This window comes from Sesamum indicum, linkage group LG5 (assembly GCF_026168435.1).
Source record: "Sesamum indicum cultivar Baizhima isolate 11 linkage group LG5, ASM2616843v1, whole genome shotgun sequence".
Lineage (NCBI taxonomy): Eukaryota > Viridiplantae > Streptophyta > Magnoliopsida > Lamiales > Pedaliaceae > Sesamum > Sesamum indicum.
In genome coordinates, this window is record NC_142661.1 from 18709069 (window position 1) to 18729237 (window position 20169).

General features: G+C 33.3%; 2 protein-coding genes and 1 pseudogene across 2 annotated transcripts; 1 reads left to right on the forward strand and 2 right to left on the reverse strand.

The window, feature by feature from the left end:
• Positions 1 to 347: 347 nt before the first annotated feature.
• Positions 348 to 2266, reverse strand: LOC105161744 (1-aminocyclopropane-1-carboxylate oxidase homolog 4). The gene is made up of 3 exons (XM_020693928.2): positions 1706 to 2266; positions 1218 to 1632; positions 348 to 781 (listed from the first exon to the last, which is right to left on the reverse strand). Exons 1-3 carry the CDS (start codon positions 2116 to 2118, stop codon positions 527 to 529), a joined length of 1083 nt encoding a protein of 360 aa, XP_020549587.1. The 5' UTR covers positions 2119 to 2266; the 3' UTR covers positions 348 to 526.
• A 12128-nt stretch (positions 2267 to 14394) lies between these two features.
• LOC105161745 (beta-fructofuranosidase, insoluble isoenzyme 1) lies at positions 14395 to 17791 on the forward strand. The gene is made up of 6 exons (XM_011079544.3): positions 14395 to 15351; positions 15513 to 16366; positions 16465 to 16623; positions 16721 to 16965; positions 17050 to 17146; positions 17227 to 17791. The coding sequence occupies exons 2-6, from the start codon at positions 15518 to 15520 to the stop codon at positions 17410 to 17412; spliced, it is 1536 nt and encodes a 511-aa protein (XP_011077846.2). The 5' UTR covers positions 14395 to 15351; positions 15513 to 15517; the 3' UTR covers positions 17413 to 17791.
• A 92-nt stretch (positions 17792 to 17883) lies between these two features.
• Positions 17884 to 20037, reverse strand: LOC105161747 (pentatricopeptide repeat-containing protein At2g01510, mitochondrial pseudogene; annotated as a pseudogene).
• Positions 20038 to 20169: the final 132 nt, after the last annotated feature.

Consider the following 20169-nt stretch of genomic DNA (forward strand, 5'->3'; position numbering starts at 1 on the left):
GGTGAAGATGATTCTTGGACCATCTGGATTCAGGGATTGGGTATCTGGGTCTCGCATTGACCGGACTAAGGATAAATTTCATTGTTGGCTGCATTGGAAAATTATCTTCATTTCAAGGTCATCAAACGCCACACTCCATTCAAATTGGGGAAGGAAAGATTGAATAGAATGCATGTTTGATTTCTTGAACTGCTACCTTCCTGGCTTATCTGTTCAACCCTCTTTATGTTGGTGAATTTGTTATCATTTTATTACCAAAGAAAAGACGTCGCCTGGGTGAATTTCACATTGGATTGAAGTTGTTGTCGCTTGAATCTCATCACTTCTTAAAATTAAACGAGTTTAGATTGTTGTTTCTTTCTCAAACAGTAAGAAAGATTTTATTGTTTCAAAGGTAACTCTAGAAACCCAACAGTACAGAGAAATTTTCCGGTCCAAGTGAAGTCTGGGGCCTGCGGAATATTTTTACCAGAAAAATCAAAGGGCAAAGATAAAAATGCTTCTTGACAGCTACTTCGTCTGGTATTCACAATTTGAGCTTTTCCACCAGAGATTTGCTGTCAAGTCCTTTACTGTAAAAGTTCTCAACATACTCTTTCTTTGTGAATCTCCGGTACCTAGCAGGTTTCTCTTGTGAGATCAATTCAGGCAACGGCCCGTGTTCATCAGAATCACCCCAATTGCCGACATCAAACCAATGCACTATTGAGACCCGTGGTTCTTTATGCGAGTTTGCCAGCACCCGGTGCTGCACACTTCTGTACTCCCCATTGGACACAATCTGTAAAGTTCAAACACAAATTGTCACATACAATGGAAAAGTAGTCGTGCACAGAACAAACACACGACACAATCTGAGAACACCCGTTGGGCTACACATGGCCAAAACCTACAAATATCGCCTTATGAGTAAGAAAATATATGATCTAAGATTACATCTTAATTCTCCTATTATATATTTATGATCTATTGACTTATACTTCTAACTTGACTGTCTGGGTATTCTGGTTGGGAGCGACTCCAAGACTTCTACTCATGTGTAATATTGATTTATCACCTATAACTCGAGAACAACCATTGAGAGTATGACCTCTATCAATATGGTATTACAAGGAAATATATATATATATATATATGTGTAATGTAAAATATAAAGGCAACGACATCATGGCGTTTCAAATTTAATGGACATTTTTGTAATATGAGGAATGGGGTACCTCAAGAAAGTCTCCAATGTTGAAGATCAATCCACCAGGGAGAGGCTTCACGTCCACCCATTTTCCCCCATGCATCACTTGCAAACCCCATACTTGATTTGGCAACAAAATGGTCAGCACACCCGGGTCTGTATGATCCGAAAGGCCCACCGTCAAGTCGGGTTGCGGACAATATGGGTAGAACATCCCTCCAAATATCCGGGTTTCGAACAAAGACAATTCCTTCAGCCTCTTCGGATCCAATCCCAACCCTTCCGACAGCAGCCCCGCCACTATCTCCCCAAGCTCCACTGCATGCTTGTCCCATGCTGCAATTTCGCGGCGGTACATGGCTGGAATCCTATCCGCTGGTGGCGCCACAGCCGCCGGCGCCAGCCACACGGAGACGTAATCGTGCCAGGTTGCTGCCTGGGACCTAAATTACGGAGCTCCAAAAATTAAATCTAATTCAGAATTCAGCATAAATGGAATAACTAGATTGCTGTAACCTCAACAAGTCGTGGTTGCTGGAGAAAGTAACGCCGCCGTGCTCGTCCCGGACGTAGTGCGCCGCCTTGAGCTCCTGCGGCTGTTCATGGAACCCCTTTATCGCTGCAGTTATTTCGTCGAGAACGGTCAAGGGAATGCCGTGGTTTATCACTTGGAAGAAGCCCCAACTGCTCGCCGCCTCCCGGATTTGTTCGACTGTCGCGGCCCGTTTATCCGGCGACTGCACGTGGGAGAGGTCAATCACAGGGATTCCGACGCAGTCCGGGGATGACGCGACGTCGGATATTTTGTCCGGCGGGTGGATGAAAATACGAGGTATGGTTGAGATGCCGGAGTCGGATAAACCTTTGACGCCAATCTTAGATTCATCGAATTCTTTGACTTCTTTCATCCGATCGTAAACAGCAGCCATTTTTTGGTTTTTGAACTTTTGGGACAAAAATGTTGAGTTCTTGTTTTCAGTTTCCTGTTTGGTTTTCTTGTTGTCGAGGTTAGTTCGATCGATGGCTGTCGCAGTTTATGGCCGGCAACGTTAGATGAAAACAATCAAAGTATCTCTTATTTTTTGTCCTATTTTGGAAGGCATTAATGGATAAAAACAACATAAGTATTTAGAAAAATTCTAAAACCTAATCAAGTTTAACAATAAATTTATAATGTGATTGGGATATAATTTACGAAAAGTAATCAATCACATAATAAACACTAAAATTGCTCTATAATTAATTTGATTTCTATCAAAAATTTTCAGTCAACATTTATTATATTTTATCTCCTTTACGTAGTTGGAGATTAGTATTATGTTATTATTCACAAACTTATTCCATATCAGACAAAAATTGCTTACCTGGAAACCAAAATAAAATTTCCTTACACTAATAATTATATATGAGACAAAATCTCACGTTGTAGCCATTCTTTGTTGCTCATGTTGACCCAACCCAGTAATATTGGGCCATGTCAGTGATGGGCTGACCCATGAATGAAAATAGGCTTTAGTTGGGCTTCATTTGCTTTAGTGAGGAGGTAAGAGTGAGTTATATAATTGATTTTAAAAAGAATGATTGAAATTTTTGAATTTACGATTTCATAATTGATTATGCAAATATAGATTGTAGCTAAATTTTAAAACTAATATCATTCTCAATGTTAGTAATGGAACTAAAGAATTATTCAGTGGGTACAACGAGTAATTATATGGGACAAGATTAGAAGTTAGAAAAAGGTTAGATGGTAAGAAAAAAAATATCTTGGATCATACAAAGCATAGATTTGACTTATTCAATTATAAAACCAAGCAGACACTCAGACTCATTTTGGGACTTTTGAATTTAATTTCCTTGGAATTTTGGATGAATATGAAAGCAAACAAAGCGTTTTCTTGGATTCAGAGAATTAAATTAAATGAATTTAGAGGTATTGGTAGGTGGATTTGGCATGTTGCACTTTCTTTATTTACTACAAATTATAGATTTTCTTTAAATTCAATGGTATTGAATGCTACGGTTAATAATCCATTCAAACCTTATTACATGTATTTTTAAGGTTTTGATAAAAATTACTTACCTTTTGGTTAATTCAATGACCATAAAAAGAAAAAATTCATGTCTAAAATGTGTGTACTATTATTTCATATAAAACATCACATGGAATTCACTCGCTACTGCAGGACTTTTGGACAAACTCGATTAAACTTCAAGATCTGATGTTTAAATTATGGATTTAATACATTTAGTCCCACGTAGTGGAGGACTAAAAGATAATTTATTCTTATCTTCTATTAATATTTGTTAGTGAATGTTTATCTTCGAGTTGGGGAACCTTTCATAAGCGAGAACTTCTAAGTGCTAGGAAATTCTAGCAGCTAAGGAGTTCAGGGCTTTGGTGGGACCTCCCTCATCTACAAGGAGTCCTAGCCGTCAGAAAGTCCTTTCTTTCTAGGGCTAATGTGGTTGCAAACACTTACGCCAACTGAATGTCACGGTGGAGTGTGGGCTGCCACGTGGGTCTTTTTAGGTTGAATGTTTTGTTGGGCTTTGATCATAATCCGAGTAGGGGGATGTCGTGAGCCTCCTCTCTTTACCAATCTGTTTTGGGAGACACCCACCAGGGCGGCCTAACAGGTTCTCCTGAGCCTCCTAGAATATTATGGTTTCTTTCTTTTTTTCGACCAATTTATTTTTATATACATCATACTCAATATTTAATGTACAAATCCTTACAAAGACTGAAAATTTTCTAGTTCTCACCCGATAATTTAGTGTATTTTTATAAAATATGTAAATGGAGTATTAATAGCAAAAAAGCCCAACCCCCCCCCCCCCCCCCCCCGGAATTGAAGAATTGTCAACTCATGCTCCAAACCCATACAGATTGCCCCATTTTTTCGGCCGTGGTCCTACACGGAAATGGTGGTGATGGTTCTCGCCGAATATATGGATTATTTTTCATTTTTCTTGCGAAATACATGACAAATTCATATTGATAATTTTTTTAGATGATTTGATCTAAGTTCAATGGGTATCTATATAATTTGCCCATTAAAAAAAAAAAACCTAAAATCAATTGTAAAATAAAAGAAAACCTTAGAATCTCCAACCTTGTATCAAAATGAGACTTTGTTCATATATCTATAAATATAGTACGAAACACGACTCATCGTACAGACATTAATGTGATACAAAAACATGTGATGTTGAAAAATTCCCACAAACAGTTGCCAGTTACAGTTGTTGTAACTTTAAGAAAGGAAAATCAGTTTACGTCGACATAGAAATCAAATTTTCCACAAAACATAAGTAGTTCTAAGAAAGTGGGCTGTGGGAAACGTTCTTACACAAAATTCCACCTTAAAAGTTTCACTTGTGATCGACAAAGCTGATTTTCTGGTAATATTTCTTTTCAGCATGTTTCCCTGTGCACGTCTGCTGCTTTTTCCGTACTCAGAATTTTTACATTTTACTTGACTTTTATTGTTTTAGTCGACATGTCATTATTTGTTAAATCTTAGGATAATTATACAAAATCTTAGGAGGCGGCAATGCAATTATCCCTGATAAAAAAGTATAGGGTATTGGTCATTGAAATTAAATTTGCCAATCAAACATTTTTAATTTTTTGCTAAATTAGGTAAATAAAACTTTGCTAAGTTTAGCTAAACAAATTAGTGGTGCAAATTTGCATGTTGTCAGGAAAAAATAAAATAGTGTGTTAAATTTCACTTTCTATGACAATTTAATATAAAAACAAAATTAGTAAAAGGCAGTGGACAAAGATGTCCCTCCCTCCTATTTTATGGAGTTGGATGAGACATGGCGATGACTTTAATTGCACACATAACATGCTATTGAATTTCTTAAAATTGTCATAACGCTTTTCCCATATTCGTCAACTAAACAGCACTTTCCATTTTTGGACCCCAAAATACGCCATATGCAACATCATTTCACACCATGGAATATTCTTATGCGATCTTGACATATGAGTTAAATCAATTACATGATAAAAATAATTGGGTTTTTTTTTTTAATTTTGAAATATACATTAATTATATTATAAGTAAATTACACTTGTCATATAACTAATTTAAATCCAACCAAATTCAATTTAAATTAGAACTTCCCTTCGTACCTCTCATTTTATATTTTTCTTTTGTGTGCATTAAATGTAAAAATATTCACTAAAAATATTTGTGATGAAAACATCAAAACCACAATTACTCTCCATGATGGAACGGATTTGCGACGGCTTTAGCGATGAATTATCCGTCACAAATGGAACATAGTGTCGTTTTGGTTCTTGGTACAAAATATTGTTGTACACTATTAATGTGATTTAATTTCTTTTATTTAATATTTTTACACTCAGTGTATATAGAAATTTTTAATTCCATTAAAAAAATAATGTTTTAGTTCTTTGCTTCTTCACATATAATTTTCGATTATTACCAAACATAAATTAAATCAACTAGAAGTACTCTTAAAACGTCAGGCTAAAAAAATTAAATTTAAAGATTTTAAATTTATGCTAATAAATCAATTATACTTATTAATTAGATAATTTTATGTTTCAAATAATTTGAAAATTTTCAATTCTCATTTTGAGTTATTTTTAATAATATTTTGATGAATCTCAAATTCAATTAATATAAAGTCATATATATACAATCGTTTTTCAAAATTCACTGAACTTAATAAATTCAAACAATAAGTATAATTATTAATTATTTATATTTATTGTCAATCGAGAGTTATTACAATCCTCTATCAAATTTTGGGTCATGTTTGTTTGCAATGAGAGTGATGAGTTTTGTATGGATATAAGATATATATGATGATGTCTACCCGAAATTAATGCTGTTTTTATGCAAAGGAATATATGCCGGAATATAAGGTAGGCATTTTCATAATTTTTGGGCACGGATACTGCACCCTTCCCTCCAACTTGTAACACCTAAATTCTGTTATTTTTTTTATGAGAAAATTAATGGCATACCTAAATTTTCGTGCCATAAACATTTTTACAAAATTTTAGTGCAAGTTAGAGGCTCCAATAATTGCATAGTCTTGATTGCACTTTTTGACATTTTTTGTATACTATTAAAAAGAAGAAATATTTACATTGTCCTCTTTTGAGATTCTGTATATAATTAATTTTTTTTGTGATTTAAAAAATTACATGTAATATTTCTAACATTTGTCCATCCAACAAATAGATCCATCTGTTAGTAAAATTTATGAAATTTGTTGATACCTACAAAAGAGTTGAATAAAAATTCATGTTTTTTAATTGACTTAGTAAAGATTTATTGCAGGTGAAGTAAATCTTTTATGACCCAATTGCCTTTATAACTAATGACGAAAATGTACCTCCTCACATGCATTAGGATATCAAGATGTATAAAGGTAGTTTGGTTTGAAAAGATTTGTTTGACTTGTAAAAAATCTATAATAAATCAATTTGCGAAAAATATGGATTTTCGTTAAACATTTTAGCTAATACCAATAATTTTCGTGAATTTTACTAACAAATTAATTTATTTATTAGATAAAAATAAACGTAGAGTATTTAATATAATTTTCCACATCACAAGAAGTTTATGTATTAACAAATCAAATTTCAAAAAAGACGAATGTAATTACAATAAAAAATATATATACACATACGTACATATATATATGTGTGTATCTCCTTCAAGTAGGAGTAATGGTATTTTTAGCTTTTTAAAATATATTATAAAATATTTATCATAATTGACTTGTGAATTTCAAATTAAATGTTATGATTTTATAAACTCATTTAAGAAAGTGAAGAGTTCTTATTTTCAATTTTGTTCACAAATTTTCTTTAATTTAATTATAGAATTATCATTGTTATATATACATAAAATTTTCAAATTTCAAAGAGCTTATTTTTAAAAAAAGTTTGATATTTTATAAATTCCAAAAATGGATACTTCAAATAAATTAAATTATTAATTTTAAAATCTTTATTGAAAATAATGTCATGAGGCAAACACCCAATTGCAAGCAAGTCAATGAATATTTGAGATCTTATCTAATCCATGTATAGTGGACCTTGAAGAAATGTCGTATATGCAGGGAGGATAATTCATATGTACAAAGTTTTCATGTCGTATTTAATATATAATTATTATTGTTTATTTATTTATTTGAATCTATAAAAATTCAACATAAAATTTTTATTATTACATATATACATGTAGAATAAAGCTCGAATAATGTAGAATACAATGCACATTAGTATCATTTATTTCTTTAAATTAAATTACTTATGTGCTGATAAATTTTCAAATTTCGACTCGTAATGTATACAAAACAAAACCTAGTTTACATGTTAAAAAAAAAAAAAAAAGCAAACCTAAGTAGGGGGTTCAACACTTAGTCCCCTGTTTTACCAAATTTTCAAATTGTCCCAAAATTAAAAAAACTTGACATATTTAATCGCCTGCTTTACAGAATTCTTAAAATGATCCAAAAAATGAAAAACTTAACACATTTAGTCCGATAAAGTAAAGGACTAAAAGTGTTGAATTCTCTATTCTATTAGATAAAAAGTGTAATTTCACCCTAAATTATGTATCTAACTTTCAAAAATTTTTATTCATTTTCAACGCACGTTTCATGAGATGTTACTCAGTGCATATTGCATCGGATGTCTTATCTTATATCACATATTCTTTAGTCAACATATTATGTGTGTGCGCGCGCGCGAGAGAGAGAGAGACGTAGGAGACGAAGATACATCACTGTCCCTTTTGAACACCAAAGTTGATTTTTCTGATGATGCAAGAAAATCTTGAGAAAATCTCCCCCCTCCCCAAGTCAAATATTTTGAGTATTTTCTGAAAATTCCTGACCTTTGTTTTTCCAAGAGTCCAGACTAGCGATATCCAGAATTTTCTAAGTAATAATCATTTTATATCATACTAACTCAATTGACAACAACGAGTCTATTTGTATCCAGTATTAGATTATTTTTTTCAATACGAAAGTTGTCATGACCGATGATTTATATGTACATTATAAGCGACCAATGATCTTATTAGTGGAAAATTCTTTTTCAAATCAGATTAGCATAAAGCAAATGTAATACACTTATCATATAATTGGTCACTCTTTCTGAATCATACACCAATCACAAAATGTGTTACACTTATCATATAATTAATTTGGATCTAATTAAATTTGATTTAAATTAGAATTTTTCTTATTAGCATGCTCTAATTTATATAGATGGAGCAAAAACTACCTCTCTTTCTCTGTATATATATATATATTGGTATAATATAGAACATGCAAAAACTACACATGTTGGTATGAATATGTATAATGTGAAAATTAGACGAAGGTGATAAGTTATGGGTCTATCTCATGATGGATATGGAGACCTAAACTGCAAAATTCTGTTCACGTGGTAATATTAAAAACCAAATAATAATGTCGGAATTCACTTTTTAATTCAACTTGATAATATAATATTTTAATCAAAGCAGTAAAGGGCAGTGAATTAGATTTAATTGGGTGAAGAATGAGTATTTTTGGGACACGGAGCTTATTTAATTGCACCCATGGGATGGGGGGTTCAATTTTTTTATTTTTTTATTTTTTTCAAATTTTGATGCTTTTATTAATTACATAGACAATATATACTTTTTTTCCTTTTTCTGACCAAACATACAATTACGGAAGATAGTCCACTTGAAATATTGACTGTTGAAATTTGATTCCAATAAAATACTTTTTATATTTATTGGGTTTGGATCCGACCTGATTAAACAAAAAGAAATCATACTTTACTGTATATGAATACAATAATATTTACAATATATTTAAAACAAAGATTAAAATATATAAGTTATAAATAATTATTATCACCATTCCCAATTTTGACATTGTAACTATATTATACAATCGATATATCCTCATCATTTTCAATATTTTCACATACGATACGTACAATAAATTCCGAGTCCAGTCAAAATTCTAATGCGCGAAAAAAATACCATAACAAAAATAATACGTCATTTCTTCCGGACGCCACTAATCATTTCAATTACCACCTAAACTTGTAAGAAAATAAATGGAAGTACTCATAGTTAAAATATTAATCTGACAAACTTCAGTTAAAAATTATACTCAAATAGCAGTAACGATTCAAAAGGAACATTGTTTACAACAACAGTATATTACATACTCACGCTCACAAATTAAGTAGTGATTACGACAGAAACTGAATATTACGCCCAAAAAAAATCTCATGATGACGTCGAAAGAGGAGCGGGTGGGGTGCTCTCTCACAAGACAAGAAAGAATTAAAAGGAAAGAGAAAAAGGAATTGTGGTGCGTTTGGGAGTAACTCTGAGGAGGAATATATGTGTGGAAGGTAGACAGTATTTATGTAAGAATCTAAGGTAGGAAGAGTTTTACATATTTTAGGGCAAGTGATGAGAAATAGGAGAAGTAATGGCATATATATACCTAAATTATTGGCTTGTACTACTCATAATTTTAGTACAAGTTAGGAGTAAGTCTTTCACTCCCCTGTTTCCTTCATTAATCCGTCGAAATTATTCCCGAATCTCATCATGCCATCACACTTTGTCTTAACATACGTTTTATGGAACTCGAACACATGATCTCGAATTTATTCATCAAAATATCAGTCTTAACCACTAGTTGAGACATCATTTATCTTTACTACTTTTCACTACCCAAAAAGAAAGATTTTTCTTTCAATTCGTCCAATTTTAAGATTGATGTAATTACACATAAACTCTTTGTAATTTGAAAAATTATACTTAGTACCTTTGAAGTTTGTTTCTATCCATCAAATAAATCCATCTGCTAGTAAAATTACTAGAATTTGATGGCATCAACAAAAAAGTTTAATGAAAATTCATATTTACCTCCGATTGACTTGCAGGCTTTTTATAAGCCGAATAAATATTTTCTAAACAAACTATGCTTATATGGGTGAAAATGTCCACACATGCATTAGCATGTAAAATGTACGTATAAGGGTAATTTGGATATATAAAATTTATTTGATTTGGAATAAGTCAATTGAAGATAAATCTGAATTTTTGTCCAATTTTTTTATTAATATGAACAAATTCCGTTAATTTTGACTAACAAACACATTTATTTGTTGGGTAGAAACAAACATCGAGATATTATGTAATTTTTTAAATTATAAAAAAATTATTTGTAATTACACCAAACCTCAGTGCCAATGTAATTATCCCTTTTTTTCAAAAACAAAAACAAAAAATGTCATGAGGTGGATATTTTTAGATTTTCCCTCATTAATTGCATACGAGTCCCTCCCTACCTTGGATCTTTTCCAATTGTGTCCACATGTTTGAAGGACATTATGGACATTCTATATTTACACTCCTTAATTGACTCCAATTTTGATTGTTAATTTTGCTCTGATCAAAGATTGATTAATGTCACATAAATTACTCTTCTATACTCTAATTTTGATCAATTCTTTAGTACATGATTTATTTTATTCATCTCTTTCAATAATTTATTTTCTTGAAATTAAGTTGAAAATAGTTTTTTTTTCATAACTTATGCTTTTAAATTGTTCAAATTAAATTAATTTAGGGGGTATTTGTAACTATTTAACATAATTGTTTATCATGAAAAGAATATTTTTAAGAGATTTTTAATTTTGAATTGTTTAAATTAAATTGATCTAAACTAAAAAGTTATAAACAACTCCCTTTATTCCACTTTTCTTTTCAAACGCTCCAATTTTAACTGTTGCTTAATTTACGACTTTCTCTATAACTTATTCCCACAGAAAAAATAAAAATTATTACAAACACCCCGTTAAACCAAAAGCTATAAACTTCTCCCACCAACTTCTATTAAAATTGCTTCTTCTTTTTTTTTTTTTCTTCCTGAGATGTGTCTGTGATTTTCTATTCAATTAAAAAGGCATCGTCTATTTCCTTCACCGATGAAAAAAATAGTCATGCATTTATTGCCTTCTTTTTCTTTTCTTTTAAATAGGCTTCGAACTCATTAACTTATAGTCATGAAACCTCAATTTCACCAATTAAATTAGATCCAATTGGTGTATTTCTTGCGTTAACAATTAGTGATTTCTCCCCCTCTTTAATTTTGGCTTCTCAAGTATGCAGAGATGTTGCGAGTTCGAGTCCCATAAGTCGGGCAGTAGTCTACGTTTAATTGTACTGGCTTAATTATTTATTTATTTTGAATATATTGATGTATTAAATTTATATTTCAATTTGAATGTATTGATATAGCATTGACAATGAACAATATAAAAAAAAGGTAGATATGTGCAGATATTTCAAAAATAATTGAGAAGTTTTGATTTAACCATAACAATGCTCATTACAAAATGTAAATTAATATTGCATTTTACGTACACATGTTATGCACATAAAATATTACGATTGTGGATTGATATATAACATGTAATAAAATTATTTTTTACTACAATATTTAAATAAAACAAGAAAAATAAATAACTTATTTCTTTCTAATTTCCACTCAAAAGTATTAGCGAAGAAGTGCGAGGTCGAGTACAAGTCCTTTTCAATTTATGATTTCATTCATTTTAAATTAAAATTTATATTTCAAATTTTATTATACTTTTTACTTTAATTAATATCTATATATATAGATGACGTATATAAAAATTATATGGGGTAGAAATATTAAATTGGCTCATGAGAACAACATCATCTTCTTCATTTTTCCCCCTCCATACTAAAGTTTAACCTGAAAAGATTGAAAAAACTACAAATCTAAATTATTATAAATAAATAAATATTTTTAATGAGATCCCTCACATGCAAATAATTTTTTTTTCTCTCATCTATGTTGGAGAATAAGGTTTAAAAATCTTAACACACCACGTTACATGCATATGATTTATTTTTCTTTATTAACAACTCTTATTATTAATATTTGAAATGCTGTATTTTTTATCTCATATGTTAAGGTATTTTTCAATTTTAATCTAATTTGTCGTGATTTTTAACATTACATCCTATAAATTAAAAATTTTCTCCATGTTAGTTTTTACGTGCATTTTTCGTTTAATAATTAATGAAAAATGATAATGGCATCGTAAATTATTGAATGAAAAATGCACGTGAGACTAAAATTGAAAAAAATAAAATAACTTGTAGGATGCAATGTATGATAAAGTCGTAACAATTGAGAGTAAATTGAAAACAATCCTAACATATAAGACAAAAAAAGCTGACTTTCCCTTAATATTTCTAACAGACAAATACAAAAAAAAAATTATTAAATAACGCGCAGAAAATAACCGCACATGTTAAAAATGCTAATCCAAATTAAATTTGATTGAATTAAACTAATCATAGAACAAATATGATATACTCGTAATGTGATTAGTCATTTTAATACACTAATCATAAAATAAGTATATTATACTTATTATATAATTAATTAGACAAACTCGATTTGAATTAGAATTTTGTGGCGCACACGCCCAGTTCATCCAATCACTATCCAATAGTCTACTTGTCATCCCATTGACTTTGTCGTCAAATCCTCCCCAATTCCTACAACCCCAAAACCCCCCATCACTCTTCTCCCCTATAAAATAACCACCTTTTCTTCCTCATTGCAGCAACTCTCACCTCAAAGATGAATTCCCTTACAACTCTAATTCTTTGGGTTTTCCTTTCTTCCTCAGCACTAACAACCTTCATCATTAATGGCGTCGAAGCCTCCCACAACCTTTACATGCATTTACAGTCGTCGCGCCCACCTGTTAATGTCAACCAACTCCACAGAACTGGATACCATTTCCAACCTCCCAGGAACTGGATCAACGGTAATTAAACCTCGTTCCTTTCAACTTTTTTCTTATAATTTGGATTGAAAATACCAAATGATACGATACAAGTCATATATATATATATATATCATGTTAGATGATGACGGTGAAATTTATATTGTGATGATGTGATATAATCTGTAGATTACATATGCGTGTGAATGATAATGATGAGTTTTGTTCAGACATGAGTTGTTTTTGATGTAATATATGTTTTCTGGGAATTGGTGTGGTTTTCATATGAGGTGAAGTCAAATTTTCTTGTAAAGACAATTTTGGTTTTTGGAGGTTCTTGGTATAATAATGGGGATGGGGCCAATATGCGCTGTTCCGGGGTTTGACCACTACTGACTTGATGTAGCCTGCCTTCAACTCACTCACACACACACACATATACATGTGTATATGTATACGTATTTACGTATGTATTTGACCAGGGATCAGATCTTGCCTTGGGCAGAAAAAACTAATATATATGTTTATAGCCTAGAAAATCATCAACTCTGGGGTTTGTGTTATGCTGGTGAACAGACACAATGGCTTTATTTGGATTTTTTTTATTTTTTTATACATTATACATGTGTATATACTTTTGAAATTTAATATATTCAATTTTGTATATATTAGCGTAAAATAAATAAAAATAAATCGATGCACACTGAATTGTATGTCACCTAAAGAAATATATAGGTAAACATTAATAAGGATGTTTTTGATTGTCACATAATGGAAAAACGAACAAATAAAATCAATAAAATGGAGGCTATAATTTTTCAGGGTCAGCGTACTAAGTTTTAGATTTTGATGTATTAATGTAAAGTATTGAATTAGTCCATTCTGTATGATAGTATTGTTTTCATTTATAATCTCATCTCTTTAAATTTAACAAACTCATTTAAGCATTAATCCCTTAATTACACTGTTAAGAAGTAGTTATTATATTGGTATTTTGAAGGTCTTGTAGACGTTATACTCAGTTTATACGTGTATATGAATAATTATTTACTATTTGAACTTAAGGAATATATATATATATATATGTATATAATTGTTCATATATTGAGTGAATAAAGTGAAAATGTATTCAACCGAGAGTTTTCGACTATTACCGACACTTGCATTATATTTGTTTTCATTTTTAAATTATTTTCGAAACAAGTCAAAACATACTCAATGTTTGTCATCATTCAAAAATACCTTATTTAGGTGTTTTTAACTGTTTTAGCATAAATACATATATATATATATATATATACACATATACATAAATATATATAAAAAACACATGATTTGACAATGAATAGTAATTTTTGTCTTCCAAAATACAACATTAAACATATAATACTTATTTTAAATTATCTCCAAAAATAAATCCGAACATATATACTATTTCTAACATACACTTATTTACTTTTGTTTTTCTCTCTCTATCTCCATAAAATACAACAAAACACTCACAAAACGAATCCAAACATTATGTTGAATTTTAGGAGCATACAATGGAACTGTATAGTTCTTGCATGCATGTTCTGACTGCATTCGTCCTATAACATAATGTGCACAGCTTTTCTGTCCTTCACCCCATAGGGAAAGAACACTAGAACAAATGGTACGTTTTGATGACAATCCAAACACCATTTTATTAGGACAATTGAGTTCGTCGGTCGTTTCAAAATTCTTGTATGCACCAAACTTTGACATCTTTTTTCCAATATAAATGAAGAAAAATCAAAGCAAATTTGGGTTGAAAGCTCCACTCTCGAATTTCTTCTAAATGTATGATTTTCTTTTGTCAGCATGTTTCTAGATATACTGTCGAAGCATATTCTTATCAAAATACCTATAGAACATTACAAAACATCGAACAGAAAAGTTAAATGTCACAACAGAAGACAAAAATTGAGGGTCGGATTCCAATCCTCAATTTTTATAAATATTGGAGTAGAGTTCATATTCCACCAATGACTTTTCAGTCTTGAGAAAAATATCTAGTTCATAGGTTGAGGTGGTGAGCTGGATGACTGTTACGTCTGATTGCGGGCGTCTTAATCTAATGAACGCGGCATCCTCAGTTTATGACTAGCTCATTCCCACTGTATTTATTACAGAATGCGTACGCTACAAATTTGCTACGTATATTGTTGACTTTGAAAATCTTATCCATTTACCGATTATATTTTATTACATTATGCAACTCACGACTTCATGTGTTTCTATGTCATGTGGTTCGGTGGATGATTTAATGCACAAACATCAGATCCAAATGGTGAGTAGTCTGTCTCCCTATTCTCTCTATTTTCGGTATAATTATACCGACACTCTATGATCTGAGTCTATTATGATAAGGAAATTTAATTTTTTTTAAAAAAACAAATACATACACTATTTCCCCCTATGTTTCTCTAACACTAGTCTTCTTTATTACAGGACCAATGTACTATAATGGGATCTACCACCTCTTCTATCAGTACAACCCCAAAGGTGCTGTTTGGGGCAACATTGTTTGGGCTCATTCAGTGTCCAAGGACCTCATAAACTGGAAAACATTACCCAATGCAATTTACCCATCAAAGCCATTTGACAAGTATGGTTGTTGGTCTGGTTCAGCCACAATCCTCCCTGGAAACAAGCCCGTTATTCTCTACACCGGGATAGTCGATGAAAAAAATACCCAAGTCCAGAACTACGCCGTCCCAGCCAACTTATCGGACCCATATCTCCGTGAGTGGATCAAGCCCGATAACAATCCATTGATAGTTGCGGACAAGTCCATCAACAAGACTGCATTCCGTGACCCAACAACAGCCTGGTTGGGCCGGGACAGGCATTGGAGGTTATCAATGGGTGGTCGGAGGAGGCACAGAGGGATTGCATATTTGTATAGGAGTAAGGATTTCATCCACTGGGTTAAGGCCAAACATCCACTGCATTCCACTGCTAGGACTGGGAATTGGGAGTGTCCTGATTTCTTCCCAGTGTCTGTTTCTGGTAAAAATGGACTGGAAACTTCTGTTATGGATCCAAATGTTAAGCATGTCTTAAAGGTCAGCCTTGATGTCACCAGATATGAGTATTACACCTTAGGTACATACAAGAATGATAAGTACATTCCTGACAAGAACATGATTGATGGCTGGAATGGCTTGAGATACGACTACGGAAACTTTTACGCCTCAAAATCGTTCTTCGACCCGAGCAAGAACAGGAGGATCTTGTGGGGTTGGGCGAACGAGTCTTCTTCTACTGCCGATGATATTAAGAAGGGTTGGGCCGGAATCCAGGTATTAACTGTTCACAGAAAGCAATTCACCTTGAGTTCTTTCCTGCGTATATAATCATGCTAATCTTGGATTTTTCCTTCTGTTTTTCGTTTTTTCAGCTTATCCCACGTACAATTTGGCTTGATAGTAGTGGCAAACAGTTGGTGCAATGGCCTGTTGAAGAAGTAGAAACTCTAAGAGGGAAGAAGGTGGAACTGAAAAACAAGAAGCTTGTGAAGGGAGAAAGGATTGAAATCAAAGGAATAACAGCTGCTCAGGTACTCTTTTTCACCACAGATGATGCAGTTTCATCGGCTTTGATCCTATGCAGCTGAACCTGCGCACTAATATGGCATGGTTGCTTATGCATGGCAGGCTGATGTAGATGTAACTTTCTTGTTCGATAGCTTGGACAAAGCTGAGCCATTTGATCCAAGCTGGGATAGACATGATGCTCAGAAGCTTTGTGGCCACAAGGGTTCAACTGTTCAAGGTGGATTAGGACCGTTTGGGCTCTTGACGTTGGCTTCAAAAAACCTGGAAGAATACACCCCCGTCTTCTTTAGAGTTTTCAAGGATCATGACAAGTATCTTGTTCTTATGTGCTCTGATGCATCAAGGTATGTTCCTGTTTTCAGACTTTTAATCAGAACAATTAGATTTGTAACAGCTTGTATCTGATTAAAAACCTTTGTAATTGACAGGTCAACCTTAAGAGATGGGGCAGGTGCATACAGACCCTCATTTGCAGGATTTGTAGATGTAGACTTGACTGAGAAGAAGCTTTCACTCAGGAGTCTGGTACAGTATTGAGACTGTCTTTTATTTACATACCCTATTCGGACTCAGAAATAGGTATAACTCTTAGTTATTTTTCGCAGATTGACAACTCTGTCGTGGAGAGCTTTGGGGCACGAGGGAAGACTTGCATTTCATCAAGGGTTTATCCCACTCTTGCAATATATGACAATGCACATTTATATGCATTCAACAATGGCACTCAAACTGTCAAAATTGACAGTTTGAATGCCTGGAGCATGAATAGGCCTCTGCAGATGAACAATTGATGACATGATTCAGACAGAAAATCGGATTAATTAGTTTGGTTTTAGTTTCTTCTTTTTATGCTTTTCTTCGTTTTTCTTCTGTGAAACTATTATAGAGATTTGAGAATAAGTTGAGACCAAATTTACATTTCAAAATTCTTACGATTCATCATGATATTGGAACGGCAAATGCCCGTTGGAATAATGCATTGAGGACCCGGAGAGTTACTACGTATCCGATGGACTTGCACATTGGAAGTGCGCAGATGCTTAGGAAGAGAAGAACATCTATTGAACCAAGAGAAGTTGCTATGCTGGAAGACTGAAGACAATACTTAGTCCTTAGGTTTTCCTTTGTGTACCACAAATATCTAAAATAAAGGATTAAAACAATTGAGAATCTTGGTCTTGGTTTTTAATCGTTTGCTTTTCTACTCTTGATTCAATGCTTGCACAGTTTTGAAGAACATAAGCGATTTAAGGGACGTGTCATACTATAAATAGTATTTCCAGAAAAGACAGTACAATGTTCAATATGAGCATTTCAAGGGAATCCTGGGAACTAATCTCAACAACATTTGATGCTTTGCATTCTAAACAAGAGTTGCATAACAGAAAAAGTAAGTATGAAGAGATGAGGATTGAAAAGAATGGTTTTTGCTTACAAACAATAATAAAGCATCTACCAGTAATCTCTGCAAGAACATGCTCCTTCCTTGAAATGGTGAAATCGGTTTGCATCACGAACAACTACCAACCTATTCGTGACTAAAGACACGAATTTGGTAAACGTGTGACAGTCACCACAAACCCTAAGATTTTTCGTAATTCTAATTGGGGTACCCTCTGGGGTGCTGATTAGTCCGAATACAATAGCCAATTTCTCACTGTGGGTATGCAAGAGACCTAATTTCAGTTCCTCGTCAATGTCATGTAGCACAAAATTTGTATCTGGGACATAACCAGCCAGCTCCAGTTTCTCACTCAAACACTTTAGCTCCTCGTATATCTCCTCTGAGAGTGGATGCGTATGATCTCCAACACTGAATTTATGAATCTTATTATCTACTTCAGTCCACGTCCAACCTGGAATTTTCTTTATTCTTTGATGGGTCATTAGTTCCCTAATCTTTGCTACTTCTTTCCATCTACCAGCTTTTGCATATATATTGGAAAGTAATACATAATGACCTGCATTTTGAGGTTGTAATTCAAGGAGGGACTCTGCAACCTTTTCTGCAAGTTCTACATGCCCATGAATCCTACATGCCCCAAGAAGTGCCCCCCACAGTCCTGCATCTTTCTCGATATCCATATCCTCAATTAATGTCACGGCCTGATCCAGTTTCCCAGCACGACCAAATAGGTCAACAACACAAGTAAAATGCTTCACATCCGGCCTCACTCCATACTCCTCTTGCATTAATGAGAAAATGTTAAGACCCTCCTCAACAAGCCCTGAGTGACTACAAGCATACAAGAGTGAGATGAACGTGATATTATTAGGTAAAATCCCATTCTTCAACATTAGGTGAAACAAATCGAGAGCTTTCTGGCCTTCCCCATGGTATCCATGGGCTGCAATCATCGTACTCCATGATATAACGTTCTTTTCTCTTATCCTACCAAATATCTCCCTTGCCAACTCAATGCTGCCACATTTTGCATGCATATCAACCAAAGCAGTCCCCAGGACCACATCCAAGGAAAATCTCATCTTCTGTATGTAATTGTCCACGATCTTTGCCTTATGCATCACCCCTAACTTAGCAGAGGCATTCACAACGTTCACCATTGCAACTTTATCCGGCATAACTCCCTCCTGTCTCATACGATCAAACAAATCCAGAGCCTTTTCCGGATTCCCGCACTCAGTACACGCCCCTATCATCACAGTCCAACTAACAAGGTCCCTCTTCGGCATTTCATCAAACAGCCGTGCCGCATCCCCAATAGCCTTACATTTCGCATACATGTCCACAAGCACTGCAGCCACAAAAAGATACGAACCAAAACCAAACTTATGCACTACACAGTGCAACAATCGACCCAGTTGCAAGTCTCTGGTATTCCTACAAACCCGTATAACAACAGGCAAGGTATAGTTATCGAGCCGATCCCCCGATCTCATATACTCTCTAAAAGTACTGTAGCAATTGACATAATCATCAGCTTTAGCATACCCACCAATCATAACACTCCAAGAAACTGCATTCTTCTCGGAAATCCCACAGAACAATGTAGAGGCACTTTGTAAAGCCCTATGTAGTGTATACCCGTAGAGGATATTATTAGCAAAAGAGAGGTCTCGAATCAGGCCATTGACAATCACCTGAGCATGCACTTGATGCACTTGAGCTAGATTTTTGCACTTGCGAGAGAATTTCAGGTCCAGGGTTTCCGAAAACTGAGAAATTTCTGTTTCTTTGATGTGGGAATCTGAATCCGGAGACGAGAATGGCTGCTGAAGAATTTGGTTGTGGTCTGTGGATTGAAGCCTTGAGAGAAATCGAAGTCCATGGTTTGAGGGGTCAAGATTTTGTCGTGTGAATTTTAGCATTATATTATAAGTTGCCAGATAACACACATACCCTCACTTCACTTAGACCTCATAAGTCATAACCCCTTGCAAGGTTCAAGAAACAAATAGGATTTAGTATTTACATTTCACATTGAAATACTTCAATCAAATCCGGTTCAGTTGTAACCATTATTTTTTCAGAAATAATAATCAATCACATAATAATTTGATACTATCAAACAAAAACTTTTCTTTCA